Genomic DNA, 24,695 nt, shown 5'->3' on the forward strand with positions numbered 1-24,695 from the left:
ATTAGATGTTTTTTTACTATTACCACTATTTTAGAACTGTAGTCAAGTTTTAACTGGTGCACTATTCCAGAGTTTCAATTCTTATCTAGAAGTGTCATCTTTAATTATGAGAACTATGACATAAAATATTTTTTTAGGTTATGGTAGTGTTAGGTTATTTTAAAATGTATATACAGAATGGTAAAATTTCCAGGAAATCTTATAATTTTCATATATTAAAGGCATATTATAGATTTCCATTTGTTTTTAAAGACAAAATATATAATTAAATGGCAGTGTATGCTAATCAATTTTAGTAAAATACGTGATTCTATTAAAATAGTTATATTACTAAGGATACTCAGGATAACATATTATGAAAGCAGAATTCTTGGGTTTAAATTTTAGTCACACTTCTTAGTCATATGAGCTTGTTTAAATCACTGGTTCATTCTGTGGGGGTAATAAAAAATACTATCTTACATCCCTATTATGAGGATATATGAAACAGTAACAACACGAGATGGGCCAAACAATCAAAGGTTACGTACAGTATTTAACACACTTTGTTTCAAGTCATGTGCAGTCATGTTTAACATAGTGATGTGGTCCCAGTGGACAGCATAGAAGAACGGCCCCATAGTTTATATTATCGGATGATATTGTCTTAGCTTAGCTACGTGGACTGTATGATGTGTGCACAAAAAATTGCCTAAAGACACATTTTTTCAGAAATTATTTATCCCTGTGGATCCCTATGGTTAAGTAAAGCATGATTTTAGTTATTACCATCTTTTTTCTTTTGAAAATTATTAATTTAAAATCCATGTTAATGTATCCACAATTACATCAATATAGAATGATAAGCATTACATGTATTTAGAATGAAGACAGAATATCCCCTATGTCCATAAACGATCAAGCTTTGTAATGGTCTTTTAAAGTACAGTAAATAAAGCTTTATTTTTTCTTACACATATACCTTGATTAAAAAACACTCATGATGGTATATTAAGAGCCTGACATCTCACAGAAGAAGCTGCCTTCATGAAGTTAAGAATTTAGGTATCTTTCTAAGATAGAGGCTGAGTTTTACACAGATTTATATTTCTCTTTTTTCACCCATTCTGCTTCCTTTTCCCTTCCCAGTCTCTGCCACTTCCCACCCACGGCCACCAATGGCGCAGCGCGCAGTATCTACAGCCCGAGGGAGCCATGCCCATCATAGAGACCAGGCCCGAAGCCAGCTCACTGGGACTGCCCACGGCCCTAAGTACGCCAGAAAGCAGCAGAAAAGAAATCTTGCCGGGAGTCTCCATATCTCTTCTTCTCTCCTGTGAAGCAGAAAAAGTGAAGCATGCCTTTCCACCTCTGCACATGTGCTTTTCTCTGACCCAAGTGGGGGACAAAACACCAGTATCGCCCCATCTATACTGTCCTTAACATCTGTGCACTGTGATTTGCAGAGTGTGGCCATCTTTCCTCAGTGACTGGCTTCTTCAAGCAAAACTTTCCATTATTACAATGTGGCCAAACACAATAAATTACTGAAAGAAAGGGGACACATCGTAGTTATTTTGTCATCTCTGGTATCTTTTCTATAAATTCCAGAGATGAGTTCTGCTGTATAAATTAATATTTAATGTCAGTATACAGAGAGATCAGTTGGGAGGGCGAACTGTTTGAATGAACATTTCCAGCACACATGTCCAAGTACAAACTGAACATTAGTTATTTACAACAGGAGGGAAACAACACATTACTGTAGCTTCAGTGGGAAATGTTGCACCAGCATGTACTTTGTCCAGGCCGGTGTTCAGGAGCTTCTGCTTGCCTGGTTCCTTGGTAATTCCCTTCATTCTTCTCCAGCGGGGGGAGGCGGCTCGCAAAGCTTGTACAGCCTAAAAAAGACACAAGAAAGTTTGACAGCGATGCAGCGGACTGCCCTTACCTGAGATGTTTTTATTGGTAGAACAAATACATTGACAATAATTTTGTGGTTCCATAAATCATGATGACATTGTTTATTTTACTAAAAATATATATGAATTAGCAAACTCTAAAATTTTAGTCCTCCAATTTAGAAAGCATCTATTTCTTTGTCTCTCTGGATGAGGACTGATTAAACAACACTGCATTTTAAAAACCCACTATTCCTCTCCAGGGCAGCCGAAGCTGTTCACTTTGCTGGTAGTAAAAGCTATTCTCTGAATTCTACCTATTTTTTGGTGTAAGGATTAAAACCCCGCACAGGCAAGCAAGTAAGTGCTCTACCACTGAGCAACATCCTTCCACATCTTTTGAAAAAAGCAATCAAAATCCAGGGCTAGTTGGGGTGACTCACTCCCTTTTACAGATTAAACTGAACACAGTTTAAATGAACTGTTAACCAACTTAGACAATTATAAACTTCCTCTCCTTTTGACATTTAATCTCATGCTAATTCTAAATCAATGGGGGAAGAATGAGAGAGATTTAATATTGAGTTGTAAATCTGGTTAATGAAACGAACTTTCTCTGTCTGGAAACAGAAGTTGCTACTGCTGAAGGTTTGCAAAATGTACTTCAAGTCTGGAACACGGTTTATGTTCTACATGTTATCTCTATGGAAGAGGGGAATACAGAACTAAGGACACGTCACATCAAAAGAGCTTATTTCACAGAGAAAAGAACATATTAAATTGAGATGATGTACTTGTCAGGTATTTTTGTAGCCGAAAGATATGGTGCTGCTTCAAGTTGCATTCCTGGGGTTGGAATAACAGAATGATCAGTTTTTTCCTTGTAATTTTCATCCGCATATTTTGCTGACCACGCTGCCTAATGAGTGAAATGGTAGAGTGGCCTTAGTCAGTAGCTCAGCGATGGGAGTGAATGGCGACGTCTAAGCAGTGGGCTCTGGGCCAAGCCACCACACGCTATTACCTTGCTCTGCACGTTCCACAGAACGTAACTAATGCCACCATGTAGATGAGGCTTTGGAATGTCTGCTTACAAACTGGAGCAAAGGCTACTCCCTGCGATCACCTAATGAAATAATAGCTCTGGGTACTGCAGCTTTAGCTGGGCAGCTTTAGCTGCTGGGAGGCTTCTTGGAAGCGACTCAGGGTTATGTGAGTTCAGACACATTTGTAATGGAGATTGTGGAGCTTTGGGCATTTAGAGCAGGCAGATGAAGTTGGGAAGCAAAATGGAACAGGTAAAGAGCTGGACTCTGACTGTGCATCGAGGCATTTTTATTTTGGTAGCCAAAGTGCTGGGCAGTAGGAGGCCCCTGTTTGCCCAGCATTTGGGGCCAGCTGCCCACACGCCAGTGATGCCCCTCGAACGAGGGTTATTCTTCGCTTCACTTTCTCCTGTCCCTGTTTGGGCTCAGGCAGCCATTGTGAAGCTGACATTGTAGCTCAGATCCAAACCTATGGAGAACAGATCTTTCAAATTCATACTACAGGCTATGTCCTTTATCTTCTATGCAGCAAAAATACAAGATGTGCTGAAAGAGCCCACAAAGCAAATGTCTCTTTGAAGGTTAAAGCACCAGTGATATCCTGTCTCAAAGCGATTCTCTCCATCTTACAGATGAATAACATTGAGTCTTAGGGAGGAAAAAAAATACACCTGACTGAATAAGGTCACACAGAGAGCTCAAATTGGGACTTAAAACCATTTTTTTTTTCCCATTTTAACCACTGTGGTATACTGCTTCCCAGTTAAACAAATAAAAAAATAAGGCTTTAATAGCACAGAAGTTGCAAATTTTGTAACATAACAGAAAACAAGGCCCATGTGCCACATTAGTAATTCCGTATCTCACATGTAACGTTTTGGCCCTGATGAAGATTTGCGTAGGATCTCTGCAGAGCCAACACATATTTGAAAATGAGAAGAGAGGAAGGACTGATTCCTGCCCCAGGCTCCTGCCGTTCTGTCACTGCACACACTTACCTGATGGCTCAGATTTATTGTGTGCTGCTATTCTATTAGGGGGAAGCTCTGTGAACATATGAAGTTTGTCCATCCACCTTGAGATCCCAACGCCAAAAGAAGTTCCTGACGCATATTACAGAAGCCAATCATTAAAGGGGACTTTGCAAACTGTGATGGAATCAAGGATGTCCGGGAAACCCACGACCCAGAACCAATCTACATCCGAATTCCTAACTCCAACATTCTAGTCAACATTCTGATTCCCTGAATGATCATATTCCCTCTTTCTGTGGTGTAACTATGGCCACTTTGTCCTTCCTGAATTCAAGAACAACTACCTCCTCTTTTCCTCCATTTTCTCCAGTATATCGTCATTCCATCAATTCATTCCTCTGCTTTCTTTGCGCTATTCGTGGTTCCCTGGCCGTGTTCCCAACGTTTCCCATCTCTCTTGCCCATTTACCATGTAACAAAATTCATTTCTAGGTCTTCAATGAACTCCTGAATGTGAGTTATGGGACTACAGCTTCACACAGACTTCTCTCCTCAACTTCAGACCAGTGCATTGAGCTGCCCACAAGGGCATCTCCACATAGACACTCTCAGTCCTCCATCTTAACTCAAGTTGAGCTCATCAGTCTCATCCAATGCACGTCCCCCCACCCAGCATCCACTGTCTCAGGGAAAGAATCATTAATCCCTTGTTATTTAAGCCAAAGATTTTGCAGTCATCCTAGCGTAGTCCTTTTCCCCAACTCTTTCCATTTAACTAGGGGCCAAAGACTCTTAATTCTGCCTCCTCATCTTCATTCTTAGTGTTACCATGATCTCATGTCCCTTTCTTCAGTCTTAACTTCAGTCCTCAAACAGACCCTCTTAATGTTCCTGAAGATAAATTCTACAGTTCACATATTTCTGATAGAGAGATTAGTGGTGTCTCGCTACTGTCTCCTAGTTTAAATGAAGATGCTTCAGGATCTCCTGTAAGTCTACTTGCTCCTGTCTACGCTGTCAGCTTCACTTTGCCTTGCTTTTAAATCACACTCAACCCCCAGTCACAGAAGTTGAATTCTCAGAAAGTGATGAGTTCTTTTACCCAGCATGTCAGTGTATCTGCTGTACAGGACATCATCACCATGCTGACAGAGCCACAGTATGCTGTGACTTCCCTTCTCCGGCCTTAGGACATGTCACACCCCTCCTCTGTGTTTTCACGACAACTTGTGCTTATTTCTAGACTTCCATAACTGTAACTTCCAGCAACATTAATTACATTGGCTTTACCTACAGATGGTTTGTTCTTGAGAGCCAAATGTGACTTCACCTCCTGTCTTTGGGGCAGGAATGGTGGTTGTTCTCCTTGGCGTTATATCTACAGCTTCCACAGACTGCATCTGACACTCTCTCTTTCCTACAGTGGTGCTTTCCTCATTTCACTTCTTTAAATGAAAGTTCCTGGAGGGCCAGAAATACTTCTGCCTCAGGTTTATGTTCTCTCTGGGGCACAGCATCAGAGTGCATTGCATTTCTTAGGTCCCCTATAAATATTTGTAGAATGAAGAAAAGAGTAAATAAAATAAAAAAATTTAAATTTCTCTTGATTTCTGTCTTGAGGCTATTATTTTCTTGTAAAATAACTTAGTTTTATAGCTGGTTCATTTTATTGTCTTTTATGTCAAGAACTTTAAACATTACCCAATAAAGAGAAGTGTGAGCTCATCAGTTTTCTTTTCTTGTGTTCAGCTTGCATATTGGTTTATTGATCAGGATGCTGAGGTCTTATCCCAACCCACTGTTTATCAGCATTCAGAAGCTCTAGCTAAAACACCTTGCAGAACCATTATTTTGTTTTCTTATTGGAATTTTAACACTTCGGTGGGTCTATTATACAAATATACCATGTTTGCTCAAGACACTGGAAAGGGAATGCTTATGTGATATTATTCTTTAGCAATGGAAAGTCTTAGATTCTAATCTAATCAGCTATGAAAGGTAACATTAACAGGACTGGAAGATTAAACAGAGTTAGGAGTCAGCACGAAAAATAAATGCAGCTAGTACACGAGTGCTTCATCCATTTTCACAGGGAAAATATGTTTTCCCTTTTGAAAGCACTTTCCCTGCCCACATAGTTTTTCAGAATGAAATATAACTTCATAAACACTGCAGTCATCACTCTCACCCTGGTAATGGTGTCGTAAATAGAAACAAATACAGTGTGTCTCGTCTGTGACAGCGCTGGGAAGAGCCTGCTTTTGGTTAATGCGAATGTAGAAAAGCAATAAAATGCAACAGAAATTGCTTAGCTTTGACCCACTTTAAGCTAGATGGCTGCCTACCTTAATCACCAGGGAAGTCAAACTGAAAACGTTCCTCTGTGCCTGATCACTGTATTCATTTGCTTTAAAGATGGATCAGAGTTCTTTCTTTCTTATGATGAAGTGTGAACTGTCAGCGTTTGGCATAACAAACCAAAAGCTGATTGACTGATTTAGTAAAACACATGCTCCTAAAATCAGCTTAAATATTTGATGTCTACTATGTAGGCACTATGCTGTAAGCAATAAATAAAACACAAAATACATTCTATGTTTCCTGAGCATTCATATTCAAGTTGGACAAAGAAATATGGTAAGAAATAGCACAACACAATATAGTAAGGGCTATTACAATGCAACACCCAAAAGGTGAAAGGAAGCCAGAAAGGAACAAGCTCAAACAAGATTCCAGGCAGAAAGTGAGACATAAGCTGGGCTTTGTGTATCAAGTGGTCTTCCATGTAGACATAGATGGAAGAGACAATCACAGCAGAGGAAAGAACATGTGTCAAAATAGAAGGATAAATGGGAATGGCACTTTGGCAGTCTCACAGTTGGATTCAAAGTTGAGTTGTACCTGTGTGGACTTCTGATTTTGAATTCATGACAGAATTTGTAAAGTAGAGTAATGTCCAGTGAAATGTGACAGCATGTCTGTTTAATCGCCCTGAGCCTCTAGGTACCTAGCAGGGCAATCCCCATGATTACCATCAGTGTGATCCAGGGCATGTTCTAAGACAGCTGCGTTATCCTCTACTGCCAAGGCTGGGAGACGCTGCCACACCCTTCAGGAAAAAGCAGACCTGAGGACGCACTTACCTTGGAGCTGACTGAGGAGTCCGGTCTCTGGCTCCCAGATTCTTTGCTGTGTTCTGAACTCTCGCTCCCTGAAAGCCAAGAAACTCACTTGTAATTCTCCATTAACTACTTAACATACCATTAAAATCTGTGTGTGGAACAGTGATTCCAACAATATGTTTAACATCATGTGAGACCGGATGGAGAAGTAAAAGAGAAATCACCACCTGAGAATTTTCAAAATCAAAGCTTTTACGCATCAAAATATGCTTTGCTTTTCCAGATGATTAACATGTATTTCTGTAGCAACACACATCATTCAAATTAAAGTAAGAGCTTCCTGTTCACTACCTCCTCTAGTCTGTGTTTGTTCTCAGAAACAACTACAAACTAAAAATACTAAAAACAGGAAAGAGAAAGCTATGAATACTTCATCCGTGTTACCACTTGCACATTACCGAAATCAGAGTTCTATCGTAGTCTCTACCTGCTTTTCCTAGAATAGATATTTTAAACTTAATTATACTTAACAAGAAAATATTTCCTGAAATAGTTCTACAGTAATTTCTGGATCAGTCATGCCTATATGGCTTTCTGAAATTGAAAAATTTTGTCTCAAAGTCTATAGTTAAAAAGATAATCTTTATGAAAAAGTCTCCAGACTACTTCAAGTTCATGAATGAAGGTATAATTTTTGTTCTGTTCCTGATGAAAATTAGTTACTACAGAGAACCAAAAGTCAGCTTTTATGACTTAGAATAGATGAAGGAGAGTTCCTCAAGAAACTCTGCAATTCTTCCAGTTTATAAGAGGCAAAGAAGAAAAGTCAAAGATATATTCTCTCAAGATGGGTCTAACAAAAGAAAGCAAGTAGACAAAGGGAAAACAGAAACAAGTAACTTCTTCCTCTGGCTTCTCGTATTTCTTCTTTTCTTTCTTCCTTTTTCTTTCTTTCTTTCTTTCTTTCTTTCTTTCTTTCTTTCTTTCTTTCTTTTTCTTTCTTTCTTATTTCTTTAATCATAGTGTAATATGAGTTTTTCTTTCTTGAAATGTGATACTTCTTATGCTGAACACATCTAGTGGCACATTTTACTTTAAATTTATCTATATAATTCTTCATATACTAAATATGTCAGTTACTTGTATTTTTATATCCATGTTCATGTTGCTGTCTCTACCTAAACACCTTTCCTGTCCCCTTTTCCTCTCTGTCTTCATTATATTTATCATCCAAGGCTCACATAAAAAATCATGTTAGTTTTCTAATAACTGGTCATTCACCATATCAAGTTTAAGTGCATTACATATATTGATTTATTTAATCCTCACAACACTAGATGGCCAGTACTGTTTACCATGCCTATTATAATAATAAGAAAACTTCATAAGGAATAATAAGGAACAGAAAAGCTCAAACTTTGCTGCAAGCTATGTAAGTAATAAGCACTGAAGTAATAAGCATCCAAGATTCATACTGAGTCTGCTTGGCTCAAGGCACTGTGCTCTTAGCTCTTATCAAATACCCACTTAGTGCACGATGTCTTTTCCCAGTTATCCTTTTTAAAACTAATTCATTGAACAAATATCACTTAGCATTTACATTGTACTAGGTACTGTCCTTGGAAACTGGGACATCAAAATGAATAAGACTCAGTGTCCCAGCCACTGAAGGGCTCACAGACTACCCATTTGTTCCCTGTTCCACATCTTGATACACTGAGGTTGTAGGTACTGTAGAGCAATGCCTACATTGTGGCAGTTTCCCTACACATGTGTGCATGAAGCTAAGTCAGGACTTCACTGCTCCCCTGTCTTCATCCTTAGTGACTAACATGATAGCTTGATAATGAAAGTAAGGAGTCACAATACTTTGGAAACTTAGTTTTTATAACAAAAGTCAAGAAGAAATTTTTAAGTAGGATTCCACCAAAGATCATTTGGAATATATCATGTGTAGTATGGAAAGTGATGTTTATTATGCAAATTACAGTTTCTACCTCAACTCTTTTATTTATTTAAAGAGAATAAAAATAATAAAAATAAAGCGATGTTTATTATGCAAATTACAGTTTCTACCTCAAGCTTTTTGTTTATTTAAAGAGAATAAAAAAATTAGGAACGATACAGAATTTCACTAAACAAGATTGATAGGAATTCAACAATGGTTGTTATATTGCATATTGCTGTCTTCAAATCAGTTGTTCATATTACCAGATAGAAGCATGCAAAATTGGTCAAAAAATTAAAAAGAAAAAAATTTGAGCATTAACAGTTCCTTTCAATAAACCAATACAAATCAGCAGTACAATTATCCCAGCTATCCTTGTATAGATGTATATATTTTTCCCTTCCTTTTTTCTTTTCTCCTTTCCCTCATCCCAGGTGCTTTCCACTGAGCAGTTTCTTTCCCTTTCACAATATCTATTGTACCTTTTGCACTTTATTTACTCTTTCAGGTTCTTATACTATGGAGACAGTATGATGTTTATATATGCAGGTCTGATTTATTTCACTTATGAGTATGGTCTCTAGTTGCATCCATTTATCTATAAAAGACTTGAGTTTATCTGGTTTTTATAGCTGAGTAATACTCCATTGTATAAAAATACATCTTTTATATCCATTCCTCAGTTGATGGGCATTTGGGCTGTTTCCAAGATTTACTAAGGCCTTTTGTTATCTGTTCAGCTGGTTATGTAAAAATGCTGCTTATGTGTATAAAATGTATATACACAAAATCTTCACATGAAAGCAATACCAAAATTATAAATAACAACAAATGATGCCAAAAGCTCTTTGTTTTTAAAAAGAAACTAAAGTTCTTCATTATATTATTCATTAATAATATTCATTAATAATATTCATTATATATTATAAATTCTAATACATAGCAAATAAATTATTGTAATGTACTATACAGTAATTCAAATTTAATAAAAAATTAAGATATTATAATATATGGTAAATATGGCAAATACTTTGATTGCTTAGTCTTGGAAAAGTGGAATGAAATGGCTAAATAATTTTCTTACAGATGAAAGGCAAAAGGAACATAAAATCCAAGTGAGGTACTTGATTCAGATTTGTATTCTAACTGTTCAGATCCTAAGCGAGTCAGAGTTAGCTTGAAGACTACAAGATCCCAGCAGTTATTCCTGCTGATGTTGCTGAATACTGGAAGAAAACTGGTGGTAACAGCTATTGTAGAAATACCTGCTGTTTACCAGTCTGCTTTTTTCAGATAGAGGACTTCGCTGCTATGATCTTTTACAAAGAAGTTATAAATAGGACTACTGCTTTATTACCGCCATTAGGGATGTACAACGTGGACCCCAGGGACTGGCAACACAGGAAGAAATTACCTATTCTAAATGTATTTTTTTTTTTTAGAAATTAGGGGGAAGAAAGTGATAAATACTATAGTTTAGATAACAGAAAGGGTTTTTTGTTTTTGTTTTTTGTCTTTCTTTTTACCTAAAACTACATGACTTTTCAGTCCTTTAAATTATGTAGCCGAATTATAACCTCTTTGGTGCAATATTCTAAAGAAAAGACAGTTCCAGTCTGGTTTTCCTGCTATTTAGCCATAATTTTGAGATGGTTCTTCCAAAGCCTTCTTGCAAACTTACTCTGAGAGCAACACAGCAAAATAGAAAAGTGCTTAATCTCTTTCTCTCTGTCTCAGCAACCCATACCCCAAATCTGATGTAAATAACTGCAAGTTTAGTTTGACTTATTTTTAAGGCAGAATTTGTACATCTACTCCGCCCCCCGTCCACCCTAAACCCTTGGCAACTGACACATGTGTTTGCCAACTGAAGGGCAGTTTGCCACATGCTTTTGGTAGATTTAAACTTTACTTAGCAAACCCTTCCTACGTTTTGGCTGTCCATCTTTAGCTCCTGAGTTCCCAACTAGAAACCTCCATGTATTTCACTCCCTGCATCCATCTCTTCATTGCAGACTCTGGTTTGACGGTGGCCTTTTCAGCTGACATATTGTTATGGTTTGTGTCTGGGTGTCCTCCCAAAGCCTCATGTGGTCATGGGGAGGGCTTTTAGAGTTGGACTGATTATGGGTGTGAGAGCTACACCCGCCCTGGGGTGGATAGTTTTGCATATGTAAGGGAGAGGAAGAGGCTGCTTGCCGCCACTCCTCCTTTTTTGTACTTGCTGCTTTGCTGTGTTCCACCACCATGAACTGTTGCCCTCCGCCATGTGCCACTCTTCCTCAGAGCCAGTCAAGTATGGACTGAAACCTCCACAAACTGCGAGCTAAATAAACCTGTGCTTCCTTCATTTCGGACATCAGGTATTTTGTCTCAGCAAAGAGAGAAGAGTAACCGAGACACATATTTTTCCACTGGCTTGGTTGACAATGCGTGGTGGAATCTTGTGAGCAAGTTCAAAGGGATTTATGTTTGCATGACAGTTATTTGCTGTGCTAGGTTTTTGGCAAATGAAGTAGTCATAATTTTAAAAGCATACAAGTCAAACCAAGCCAGCAAACAGATTTGCTGCTGTGGTGGCCCAAAGCAAAGGCGATGGAATAAAATACCAAATTGGTATCTTTCCATTTTTTTGGTCACTGTATACATTATGCTCTTTACTAGACTAAATCCATTTACTAATCAATAAACTGACAATATAAAAAGTGTTCTAAGTGCTAAAATCTCAGCTATTGCACTTAAAATGCTCCTGGGTTACAGTATAGAAAGTCCATTCTACTTATGAAAGCATGGTCTCACCTATAAATATTCCAATAACCTAAAGACAGTCCAGAGCCTGCTATGCATCCTCCAGAGGAAAACTTAAGGTCAGTGCTTTATCCTCAGAGTAACGTACACACTCAGCCTGGGACAGGGGAGACTGACAGAAACAAGCAAGGCCTCATTCATTCCTCCTCTTCCTTGCCATTGTCCCTCTCCCAATCTATTTGCAGAAGCTTACTAAATATTTACAATTCCCAGAAAATATCACATGTCTTTTATCTTGTCCCTTACATATGCTCCTTCCCCCAATCCACTCTTGTCCCATTTTGCCTGTCTTGTCCCCTATACTCTTTTAGGTTTTTGCATAGACATCTTTTTCCCAGTGTTATGCAAGATCCTTGGGGAATCCTCCTCCATGTGTCCACCTACGTTGTCATTGAGCGTGTTTCTCTTGCATCACTCACCTGGCAGTCATGTGCCTAGAAAGGTACCCATCATATTTTGGTACCTGTCAGACACCCAGTAAATGAATAGAAGAACCTTTAATAGGTCCTGTAAAATAACTCCCCTAAAATGCACAAGAGACTTACCTGCTTCCTCATGACATCTGTGGCCTGCATAATATAGCGAGGAGGCAGCCCGTGGCTTCTGGCTAGAATGATGGCCTGCTCCAGCGTCACACTCAGGGTGCACCTGTGCGGTAAGAAAAAGGCAAGTCAGACCCAGCGGTTTCCAGTAAGGTCCTTTGAGACTGTTTGTGTTACTAATTTCAAAATCCAAAATCAGCCCAAATCAGTGGCTACACAATGAGCCACTGACTTTTCTACGTAGAACCCTTGCTTAAGGTTACAGAGGAACGCTACTGAAACTACAAATTATGAGTTTAAATTTAAGAGTAACCTATAATAATCTAGGTCTGTAAGAGAGATTTCTCCATGGAAAATTAAATCACTGGAATCACAAGAAATTTCATTACATGTTATTATTTATTGACATTTCATATAGTTTAAAGAGAACGACTTCATGACATCACTTATTTCTACACATGCGTAGTTCATAGACTTTCACTTATGCACCTGTATCTTAGAAAAACAGACAATGAAATTACCGTTCACAAAGATGAGGTTTCATTTTAAAAATGTGTTTCTTGGATCGAGTCTAAAAAACTTTAAGTTTCACAGAAAAACCTCGTCGTGAGTTGTCAGGCGATGCTGTTATGGTATATATCTGGACCGTCTCCCCAAAGTCTCCTATGTCAGAGCTGAGACTTTGGAAGGTGGCTGGATACTGGGGGTGCTGTTCCTCTCCAGGGGTTCACCTGCTGATGAATTGGGAGGTGGGGTCTGGCAGCAAGATGCGGGTCACTGGGGTGTGACCATGGAGGGCCCATCTCCCTCCCCGGCTCCTTCCTTTGCTTTCTGCTTCCCAGCTGCCAAGACCTGAGCAGCTCTGCTCCGCCAGTTCCTTCCATCACACCCTTGCTGCCTTGGAGCCAGCCAACCAGGGACTGAGGATGTGAGCCAAAGCAAGCCTCTCCTCCCTCAGGGTGTGGCTCAGATGTGTTGTCCCAGCTATGAGAAAGTGGCTAAGACAAATGAGGTGCCCTAGGCCACCCGACAGGTGTGTTCTGACCAAGCGTAAGGGCCTGGTGAGTCTTTATTCTTTCCCCTCCTTCTTCTTTTATGTTCCACCACATTTTTCTCCCCAGCATCCCTTAAGCCCTGTGTTTAGTTATTAATATTTTTAGGCAATGATCTCTGAATTGGATTTTTTATGGATAGCTTTTGCATCTATTTCCTAAAAATGCTCCTTAATTTTAAATGTTTTTTTGAAATTTTTTTTAAGTTTTGTTATACTTCTGTTATACTGAGTTGCTGTAATTTGATACATCTTTATTTCCACACTGACCACCCTACGGTTTGGTGTTCTCATGTATTTTTCTAGTTCTACCTAGTATTTTCTCCTACAAATAACAGTAATAAATAACAAAAATGATACCATTATTTTTAGGTAAGGAATATCTAACTCATTATGCGTACTTTATAAGGCTGTAACACCCAGGTCTAATAATTCAGTAGATTATAGTGAATTAAGAAAAAGAGGAGAAAGTGATTTAAAACATTATTGTTGTAGTATTCGAAAGAAATGACAAGGTAGGACTGCCTTACGATACATGTCATATAAACCTGCATTCTAAGGAGAAACATGTTAAGTTACTTGAAAAGCAAACTTCCTCATTACCATTACAGATCATTCTTTTGAGAGCTTTAATAACATGTGTTTATATGGGCTGAAGTTTTCTAATTCATTTTAGATTTACATGATGTTCACAAACATTTCACATATGAGTGTGGCAACAATGCATATTGTTTCAGGTTTACACGCAGGCTGCATAGTAGTCTATGCCAGTGAAGGCCCAGTAGCATAACTGACAGTTCATGTATATAAAAAATCAGTTTTCTACAAAGCATTTAATAGCCAGCCTACTCAGCAGACCATCACCTTTTCCCTCTGTAAGGTCTTCTCTACTCCAATTTTAAATCTTTATTAATATTAACAGTTTAATCAATAATGCTTATTATACCAATTGAATGATGCTAAGAAAAAAAATCTTTATTTTGTTCAAACCATGCTGGAATATGCCTGTGCTTCCCTGATAAAGCACGACTTCCCTACGCTACTTATAACAAACACACACTGTGATGGGGTTTTTTTTTAACTGGCAGCCTATCATTTTTATTCATTTTCTTAATCCTTTTAAACTGATTTATTCTCCTCTTGTTCCAGTTTTAGTAAACAGCAGCACAGCAGCAAATTATCTGCTAGAGACCGTAAAAGATTTTACAGCAATTGGGAAATCATAGAGCCAGTAACACGCTCAGACACAGTGCCTCGAAGTGTCACCGCTTTAGAATCAATCACACATCACTTAGCAGAAAACCCCACTTGCAAACCGATAAGTATTTTTTGCTTTTTGCAGCATATCCAAAATGGATAGCTATACATGCATTTATCTTTTTGTACTAACTGCTACTGTCTATAATCCAATCAGATCCAAACATTGATTTAAAAATTTTAAAAAAGTGACAAATTTTGAAGAAGAAAATCATGTAAATGTTCACATACTGACTGCATTTAATTCAAGGTTGATGGATCCACTGGTGGCTTAGTATTTCCATGCATGACATTACAGAATTTCACCACCCTAAATTAACATGTGCAAGAAAACCTAGAAGAAAGTCCACAACTTCACTATCAATGTACTATCATTTGCCTCATAACTTTTTTTTCATGTTTCACAACTTTAATAGAATATTCTAACCATTCTGTACAAATTGAAAACACCATGTTCAGTTACAAATGTGTTATCAGGCAAGGCTGCACACTCCTATACATGCCTAGTCAGTGTAGACACAGCTGTCCCCAGGCCTTTCAACTATCTCAGTCTCAATGCCAAGGGGAAAAACTTAGCATTCACAGGAAACATTTTTTTTAAAACTTTTTAAATTTTTTTTGTTTTTTTTCCCTGGTACCAGAAATCGAGCTCACGACGTCGCGCTTGCCAGGCAGGCACTGTGCCGCTGAACTAAATCCCCCACCCCAGGAAACATTTTGATTTCTGGCATTATGTAAAAAAGTCTCTAGGTCCAAAAAATGGCACACGGTTTTCCAACAGCACATAAATGTAGGTTCAGAGCTCGGTCTTAGAAGAGATCATTTGATTTTTATAGGTACTTTTGTTTAGCAGAGTGACTGATCTTGAAACCTCAGGCAAGGAAATGAAAGGAGCATTCTCAGAATCAGGACTTTAAGCAACTTCTGTCCAAGATGAGGTTTTCCGCTTCATCACCCAGTCCCTTTTCTACAGTAATCTGTTTCTAGAAAGAACACTTAAATTAAGAGTTAAATCAGTTTATACTTTCACCCCCTTTGGAAAATACGGACCTTCAAAAATTTTAGCTCCTTCCAGCTGTTATGTCATTAATACTTTTAGACAACTCCTCCAGAAGTCATAAAAATAATAAGTTAAATGTCACCGAGTATTATTTGTCTTTCATAAAAAGGCAAATATATCCACTGAAGAAAGCAATTCCATAATTTCAGCAATGAGACATTCCCAAAACTGACTCAATACTTGTGAGGAGATGCACTTGATGGAGTGGTACAATTACAGAGAACTGTGACATTTCCCCAAGAAAGCCATCAGGAAGAGTCAGTATATCTGTACTGATGATTAATAAATCTCCTTGACACATTCTGCACTGGGAACAGATAACTCACTCAGATAATTAGCACAGATTTAATATGATAACTGCAACCTATAGTAATGGGTCCAATTTAATTTGAAAGACACTTTTAACAATTCTATGGAAGAAACACAAAGAAGTACTTTTCCATTCATTCATTCAACTATTTGACAAATTTTTTGGATGTTTATTTTGTACCTATAGATACTATTTGGGGCTAGCAGAGTAGATTCACTGCCAAGCTGGAAAAGCTTGAATTTCAGGGCCTCTTACTTGTACAGATCTTTTATAAGGTTCAGGGAAGGGCCTCGGCAGTGTGTTCACACAGTGGCATGTGTTTACAAATCTGCAAAAGTAAAATGTCTTAACTGAAAAAGATTACAGCTGCAGTGTTTTTTACATCCCAGTTTTTTCTGTCATGATGGGCAGTATAGCTATTTCTGGAACTGAGTTAAAGGAAGTTGAGTTAGAAACACATTCAGGATAGGATTGCTGAGACCTCTTTGTAGGATATTCAGTTATTGCCAATTATAGTTAGGTTATTATGGTCTCTTGTGTAGGAATGGCTTCCAGAATATTCCTACTGCCCACTGAACAAAGTCATCCCACGTTGAAAAGGAGAGGCATGAGCTGGGGATATAGCTCAGTGGTGCAGTGCCTGCCCGGCGAACACGAGGTTGTGGGTTCAATTCCCAGCACTCCCCCCACCAAAAAGAGAGGCAAGGACAGAGATTGTGATGCAATATTCCCACTTGCTGGGGTTCCCAGGCCTGGAGGTGTGTGTGGTGGAGAAGAACACATTTGAAATGCATAAAGCAGAAGTTTCTATGGAGAATAATCTTCTAAACATTATGGTCCATATGCTAAAGAGCCTCACAGGCATTTTTTTGTATTTGAGAACAATTTAAAAACACACAAGCCATTAGCAATAATGCGTTTTGAGATTGAAAGGGTTTTCTAAACTTCCAGTGATTTAAATTTGATCAACCATGCTAGAGAAAAGACAGAAAAATTTTCTTATTCTCTTTAATAGAAAGTTATATTACAAAATTATTATAATTTGAAGAGGCAAGCAAAGGTAACATTACTAAAATGGAGGAAAAGAGGGTCAGGCAGCAATAAAATACTGTTTTACAGATTTTACAATGCTTGTAATTATTAGCATTGTCAATGTTACAATTCTTTTTTTGGCATTCTGGATAAATACTAATTTTAATTTCTGCTTTTGTGTAATTTTCTATTCCTGTTTCAAAAGAGGGCATTTAATTTCTCATTCCAGCCTCCATTTTTCCAGTGAGTTAGGAGTGTACCAGTGAACAAAGTCAGATCCCACTCCTTTGGTAACCACATGTTTTGTGTGAAGAAAAAGAAAATAAAGAAGCCAAAGACAGTAGGAAGCGGGGATAAATTAGCCAGAAAAGTTAATTTTGTATCCAAATATAAAATGAAGCAGTGCAAATAAGGGGAGGAATGCAGAAGACGGTGGTATTTTTAAGAAAACTATTTCAGGAAGAGTAAGTTCAAAGAGCCTGAGGTTAATATTTATTTGATTTGCTCACAAGCAAATGTGGAGCTCAATACACTAATGCATATAGAGAAGAAGGTAATGAAATTTGGGAAGTAGCTTGAGGCATAACATCCGGGCCTTTGGGGGCCAGAGTACAGTAGCAGGCAGTCTTCTTCTTTATTTCTTTAGCTGACACAAAAAGAATTTCAACCCTTATATTACAAGATATAAAAGAGAAATTTGTTAGGCAAATTATCAGAGAAATTTCTAAGTATCCAACCTTAACATCTTACCAACACTGTATTCAAAGTACTTGCAGTTGCATTCCAACGGCAACATTTGCAAAAGCAAGCTATTCATCGTGATGCTTAAGGTACCATCTTCCACCATCTGCCCTATGTACTTTACTTTCTCCACCCAACCTAGAACTCCTTTCTGTTCCACAATGAAATGCTCTCTCCAATCTGGAGTGTTCACCCAACTTTACTGGTCTGTCACTACTTTGAAAATATCTTGGAACTTCTTCCCCAGTGTAGAATGGCAGCTGATAACAGCGGTCTCACAATTAGAGGCACCAGAAGTTGAGACTCCTTTGTGGGGCTTTGAATGGGCTAATACTAGCTTCTTTCTCCACTCGTCATCTATAAGCGGAGAACTGGGTGTACGGTCCTCATACAGTGGCACAAGAATGGCCCGAAATGAGCGTGGGGGGCTCAGCAATGTCTGTGGTAATGCCATTTCCACCTCCCTTCACCGCTGAGCTCGCGCTGTACATTTCTGTATGAGTCTCCTCATTAGGGCAACACATTATTTGGAAAAGTTGAGGAACAGGAGCTTTTGTAAACCCTACTTTCTCAAACTTCACAGCATTTTAACTATTGTAAAATCCTCATATCTAATAGTCCTTTTCATTTTAAAGAGGTGTTCATTCTGGTAACCCTGAGGTAATTCATGTCATGAGGTCATGATAATTGCATAAACTTCAAATAAACTTCTTTTGTATATTTTTATAAATTAAAATTCAACAAAATAGAGTTCACCGGACTATACTGTCATGCTTGGTGATGAATTCTTTGTGATTTTTCTTTCATGTGTTTGTTCCAATTAATCTCAGACATCAGGCTTCAATTTTAGATGTCAAACTGCAGAGCTAAGTGTCAAGAAATCACAGGAAATGATCCCCTTCGTGCCAGTTCTATTTGCAGATGCTAGGGGTACAAAATGATCAAGATATAACATATAACCCCCCACTCCAGTCTCTCCTCCGCTAAGTCTTACTGTAGAGACAGCTTGGTTTTCTAAACCAAAAATACTGTATCTTATCATCTATTAACATATATCTGTTACACTATATTTAGTTTACTTTTTAAGACTTTAAATCTTATTCAAAGTAGGTTTTTCTACACATTAATCTTCCTCTTTAAGATGGCTCATGACATTTCTATAATAAAGTAAAAGATTCTCAAAACCTAATGGCTTTTACATATTTGGGAATTTACCATGATCACAGACAAAAACATCAGTTAAATTCTAATCCCAAAGCTCTAGGGGTCTACTGACTCACTTAAGGTTGATTCAAATTGTACTAAACAAGTAAACCAATCCCTCAAGGGTTTAAATGCATTAAATTGAACACTTGGGGAGATGCAGCACCTCTTTTGGGCCACCAGGGTGATGCAGAACTCACAATGAAATAGACAAGGGAACCAGGGTGATGTGAGGTTTGGTTTTACTTCCCTACTGTGAATTTATTTGCTAACTCTCAGTACACTGACTCGCAGGAACTCTGAGGTTTCTCTTGAAAGCTAATTGTCATACTGCCGTCTCTTGGGGCAATCTCAAAGGATTTTAGTAGTGGAGGAGGGTTATTCAGTCACAACCTGACATATTAAAAAAAATGATTGAAAAACTAGGGTGATAAGGCTTTGTGAATTTGTAGCCACAATTTACCATAATTGATATTGTGTAGATGTAGAGGTAAAAAAATTTAAAGCAGTCAAAAATAGAAAATGTTATCTTTAGTTGGAGATATTTCCTTTTTATTTCCATATATTTTAGAAATTAACTGGGACTAACCATTAGTTTGAACATTCCTATTGTTTTCCTCAATAATGTCACATATTCAGCTGGAAATAAAAACTACTTCTTAAAAATGATTATAATCACTGAATTTAGAGATACATGTTAATTCAAAACTTATCTGAGCAGTAACCCATTTTGAGCATTTATAATTGTATAACTAAATCATGTGCATAAATATGAACTTTTTGATGTGATATTTATATTTAGCAGAATAATTTACCTATTAGAAAAACATGGCATTTGGTGCATACACACCCCAAGTTGAAATGCATATGTTTAAAATGTCTGAGTTTGGGCTGGGGATTTAGCTCAGAGGCACAGCACCTGCCTGGCAAGCGCAAGGCTGTAAGTTCGATTCCTGGTACTGGAAAATACAGAACAAAATAAAGTGTCTGAGTTTAAATCATCACATGCTAAACGATACTTTTCTCATGGAAGTATACTAGACATGACCCTTTCACAATTGTTTAAACTAGCTAACCACTGAAACTCAGATCAATTCACTTTCAGAAACAAAATAATTTGATTTGGTAGCTATAAAGGGAAATAAATATTTGTTGAGAGTTTTAAAATTATTCTGATTTTTGACCTGACATAAAATTGTATCCCATGAGCACAGCCTGATTTTGTTTAGCTCTAGACTTCCACAAATGCTGCTTCCTTTTCTTTCTCTTTTTTTTTTTTTTTTTTTGGTATCTGGAATTGAAGTCAGGACCTTGGCTTGCCAGGCAGGCGCTGTGCCTCTGAGCTATATCCCAGCCCGCCACTTCCCCTTCATTATCCTTTATAACCTCGGTGTTGCCTTATTCAAGGGAACAAGAGGGAAACAATTCCATTAGGGAATGCGCATGCTGCAGACTTTATGAATAAAGCCATCCTGAGAAACCTATTATTTGGATAACATTCTTCCTATGAATTATGTCTTTACATAGGTATAGATTTACATTTAGCTCACACAGATTTAGATCTTAAAATCTGAAGTCATTTTCTTCATTCTAGGAGACTCTTCATTATTTCTCCTTTAAATAAAGGTCAGATCATTATCTTTGTTCACAGGACTATCGTAAACAAATTATTAGGAATCTAGTTGGCTGTGGTTCTCTGTGATACTCTATGAAGCTGAAGTTACCTAGGTGGCATTCAAATTTTGGAAAAGAAAGATCACCACCCATTTCAACCTGAAGAGAGTGAGGAAGGCAGGAAGCTGGGACATCAGCAGCTACTGCTGCTACTTGGACACCCAGAAGCTACTTATGACAGATGTATAGCACCGCGGAGCTGCTGATTTTATGCAGCCCAAAGCATCACCTGAAATTCTGTCCTGGGAAGTCTAAGGCAGATTAATTTTAACAAACTCTGAACTAAAGATGTTGGAGAAATGTAAATGTCTGCTCCGTTTCTAAATGTGTGCACCTTCTCTTGTGCTCTCCGTGTGGTCACATAAAAGCATCTGAATAAAACAGACATGTGAGAGAGTCACTGACCTTGGTGAAAATAAGGTTAAGAGAAATGAGCCATATTCACTGACCCTGATAAGAAAGAAGAAAAATGAGGTATATTCACTGACCTTGATAGAAAAAAGATAAATGAGGTACAGAAATTACTTAATTTATTAAAGGTTTATTGGACAATGATTTTTTTTTTTTTTGACAGGGTCTTGCTATGCAGTTCAGGCTGGCCATAAACTCACTTTGTAGCCCAGGCTGGTCTGGAACTTGCAATGATCCTCCTGCCTCAGCCTCCAGAGTGCCGGGATTACAGGTGTGTGCCACCATGCCCAGCTCAGTACAATGATTTTTTTGTGTGCCTTTAAAATCCTCATTTTTACAAAACCTCTCCAGAGTAGGTGTGATCAGGATTAAAATTATTGCTTTCCAAATGTCTTTGTCTAGCAATTTACAATTAGCTATTACATTTTATCTCTAAAGTATGGAATTTTATAAGCTCCCAAGTTATCAAGTTAAACCAGTCCAGTCTAAGAGACTGATTATGTATGCAGTTCTGTATGTTAATGTACCTGCTGCAATGTATTTCACACTTGCTAACATCGTATTTCTCACAGTTACTCAGAGCTCTCCTCTCTAGCTGTGCTGCTAATGCCATCTCCTGCCTACCCTGGTGGAACCTCACTCTGACTTTCCTTTCAGGTTTCTTCCCACTGGTCCTCCTCTGTAACAGAGGTGAGTTTTTAAGTGCGAAGGAAAATACAAGCACTCAAGTGGCTTCCCACAGCTTAACATGAAATTCAAGGCCTTCACAATCTTCCCCTTGTGTTCTTGGGTTCTCCTCCATCCTTTAACTGCAGTGTTTACAGTTCTCTGTAAACACTGACTCTCACAGCTCTCAGGGGTTGCTCCCTTGTGTATACCGTCTCATTTGTACTGGGTTAAGTCACATACCACACCTCCAGTCACACTCTCCTACTCATCCAAAAGGTGTACGGATTAAAACCATGAACACTGGCCTGGCATGGTGGTGCACGCCTGTAATCCTAACACTTGGGAGACTGAGGTAGGAGAATCGGTGTGAGTTCAAGGCTGCCCTGGGGTACATAGTGAGTTCAAGACCAGCTTTAACCTGTTTGAAAAAAGGACCTTGAAGAAAACTTCCTGAGTAGGATCCTGCCCTGGCTAATAGTTACATAACCTTGGGCAAATTATTTAAAGTTTTAAAATTCTGGTTAATAATAGAACTTTATTATTCTATAGTAATCATGAGTGTTGTTTTCAGTATTACATGAAATGATTCATGTTTAGGCCTTACACATGGAGTATATTTACAATGAATACTAGCAATTTTCATGAATATTACCACTACCACCACCACTACCAACAGGCTAGATTGGTGTCTAGATTCACTGCAGCTTTTCTAGAGCACAGCAGACTTCCCGAGCCTTGGAAGTACTCAACATGTCCTCGGAGAAAGAAATTACATGAGTTCCTAATATATGCCAGTAATGCTGTAGATGCGCTCCTAGAAGACAAGATTCATTTCCTCATCCTCCGCATTTGCCAACTATTTTGTCAAGAAGAATTCACTGAATGAAATGATAACACTGACAATCAGTCACAGATTCCCTTATGGCTTATAAATGGAATATTATTTTTCTTCCATAACTGATGGCTTACATTTACCTTTCTCTGGATTTAATCATTCCCCTGTCACCTTTGTCGATTAACAATTCTGAATGACATACTGTACATTGGAAAATGTATAGTATATTGATTATTCTTCTACTAACTGTTAATTACTATACCATAAAAAGTTGTCTAGTCATTATATTTTCTTAAGGAGCAAGAGTATATTTGAAACCTCAACAAAACTAGTTCTTTCATATTGTTAAAATTACAAGTTATACATCTCTTCTGCCTATCACAGTTTGAGAAGAATGTATCTACTTCTTTGGGTCATTTCATTTAAAAAACCCAGCAGTCACTTAAAAACACACTCTTCTATCTTTCTTCTATTCTTATTATTAACTTGGTGCTCCCTGCTTCGGCTGTGTCTCCCCAGTATGGTTCTCTTAGATGAGTGCAATAAGCACCGTAACCCTCCTCTTTTCCTAGTTGGAGCCCAGTGCTAGGTGCACAGCAGTGCTCCACAAGGAGGGGATTTTGTTGTGCTTGTGCTTTATGTTTTATTTCTCTCTCAACAAATAAACTGGATAAACAAATGCCAGCACTTGACTCTTCTCAAGTCCTCACTATTATTCTACCATATGCTCTTGGTTTTTCATCCTGAGAAGAACTTTCCTAGGATCCTAAAAATAAGCTCTAACAGGGCCCAGGGTTGTCTGTATCCTATTTCTGGTGGATCAGAAGAATTAACTCTTGTGTCTTTACCCTATAGTGACCCCCAGTTCTGGTTTGTAATGACGGTTCACAGCTTTCCTCTATTTTAGTAGGTGTGATCTAGTGGTTTTAAATACATGTGTTTTGTGGCCCAGGGGTGTAGCTGAGTGATGGGAGCTTGCCTAGCACTTACAAGGCCCTGGGTTTAATAGCTAACACCACAAAAATAAAATTAAAAAGCCAGATATGTTTCCTATTCCTAACTCTGCGATGAGAAGGTGGATACACTGTCAGAACACAGATTTAGATTGAACAACCAGAGTGCTCATTACCGCAAAATTACTTTCATGGTAACTGATTCTCACTCCAGCTTTGTGAGAAAGAAGCCATCATTCCCATTTCATCCATGTGTCTCTGAGAGACTAGGGGGTGTGATCACCAGCTTACAGGACACGAGTTATAAATAATTTCATTTTCTGGTCCAAAATCTAGGGCTGCACTACACCAAAATTGTACCATGTGGATTAAGACATTCACAAAAGTCTAGGTCCCTACATCCATAATTCAACAGTCACAGTCTTGGGCTTGTTATTTATATTTTAAACACATTTACTTTGTGGAAATGAATTCAGGCAGCCCAAATTCCTTCGCCATGGATGTAAGCTCACGGTACTAAAAATGTGTTCACGACTGAAAAGAAACTAGATTAGAAGCACACTAAGTACATCAATTGCAAAGTGGTCAAGTAGTAAAAATAAACTGAAGGGAGAATGTGTTCCTTTTCCATATAGACATCTGCATTGTCCTATATCAAATGTGCTGCTGTGTGCGAAAGTTCGTTCATTTCTGCAATGTTCGCATTTATTCTGGCTTCTAATTATGTGTAACTATATAACAGAGCGCCACTGTGAAAAGGAGAATGAAGCATGTGATTGAAGAAACCAATTCTTTCACATTGCACGGTTATATTTCCTCTGCTCCCTTTGCTTATCTTACACAGAGGAGAACGGTACATCTGCAGGCTGACGCAGTATGTTAAATACCGACCAGTCCTCCACGGGCTGCCCTGGTCTGCACAGGCAGAGCCGCTGCAAACCAATATGGAAAGGCCAGCTGATGACCTATTGATCCATCCCAGCTTATGTACTCATAGCGATGCATTGGTGACAAATGAAAGGCTTGAGAAAATTGCCACACACCAATGGGGATTTCAAAAACCCAACACTTAGGCTCTCACTCCTCCATAACAGAGAAGCCCTTTTCTTAACATATACTTGTTTTGTGGGGAAAAAAAGAGGGAACTACTTGTTTTAGCAATGAATTGCCTTACACACA

General features: G+C 38.2%; 1 protein-coding gene across 1 annotated transcript in view; it reads right to left on the reverse strand.

Annotated features, from left to right (window-relative positions):
• Positions 1 to 212: 212 nt before the first annotated feature.
• Positions 213 to 24,695, reverse strand: part of Prex2 (phosphatidylinositol-3,4,5-trisphosphate-dependent Rac exchange factor 2) — a gene marked incomplete in the record, with an annotated part of 260,363 nt that continues 235,880 nt past the window's right edge. The window contains 3 exon segments of the mRNA XM_005392120.2: positions 213 to 1,880; positions 7,044 to 7,111; positions 12,324 to 12,426. Coding sequence (XP_005392177.1) covers positions 1,835 to 1,880; positions 7,044 to 7,111; positions 12,324 to 12,426 — 217 coding nt within the window.

The sequence above is a fragment of the Chinchilla lanigera genome, unplaced genomic scaffold (assembly GCF_000276665.1).
Source record: "Chinchilla lanigera isolate Chin_1 unplaced genomic scaffold, ChiLan1.0 scaffold00043, whole genome shotgun sequence".
NCBI lineage: Eukaryota > Metazoa > Chordata > Mammalia > Rodentia > Chinchillidae > Chinchilla > Chinchilla lanigera.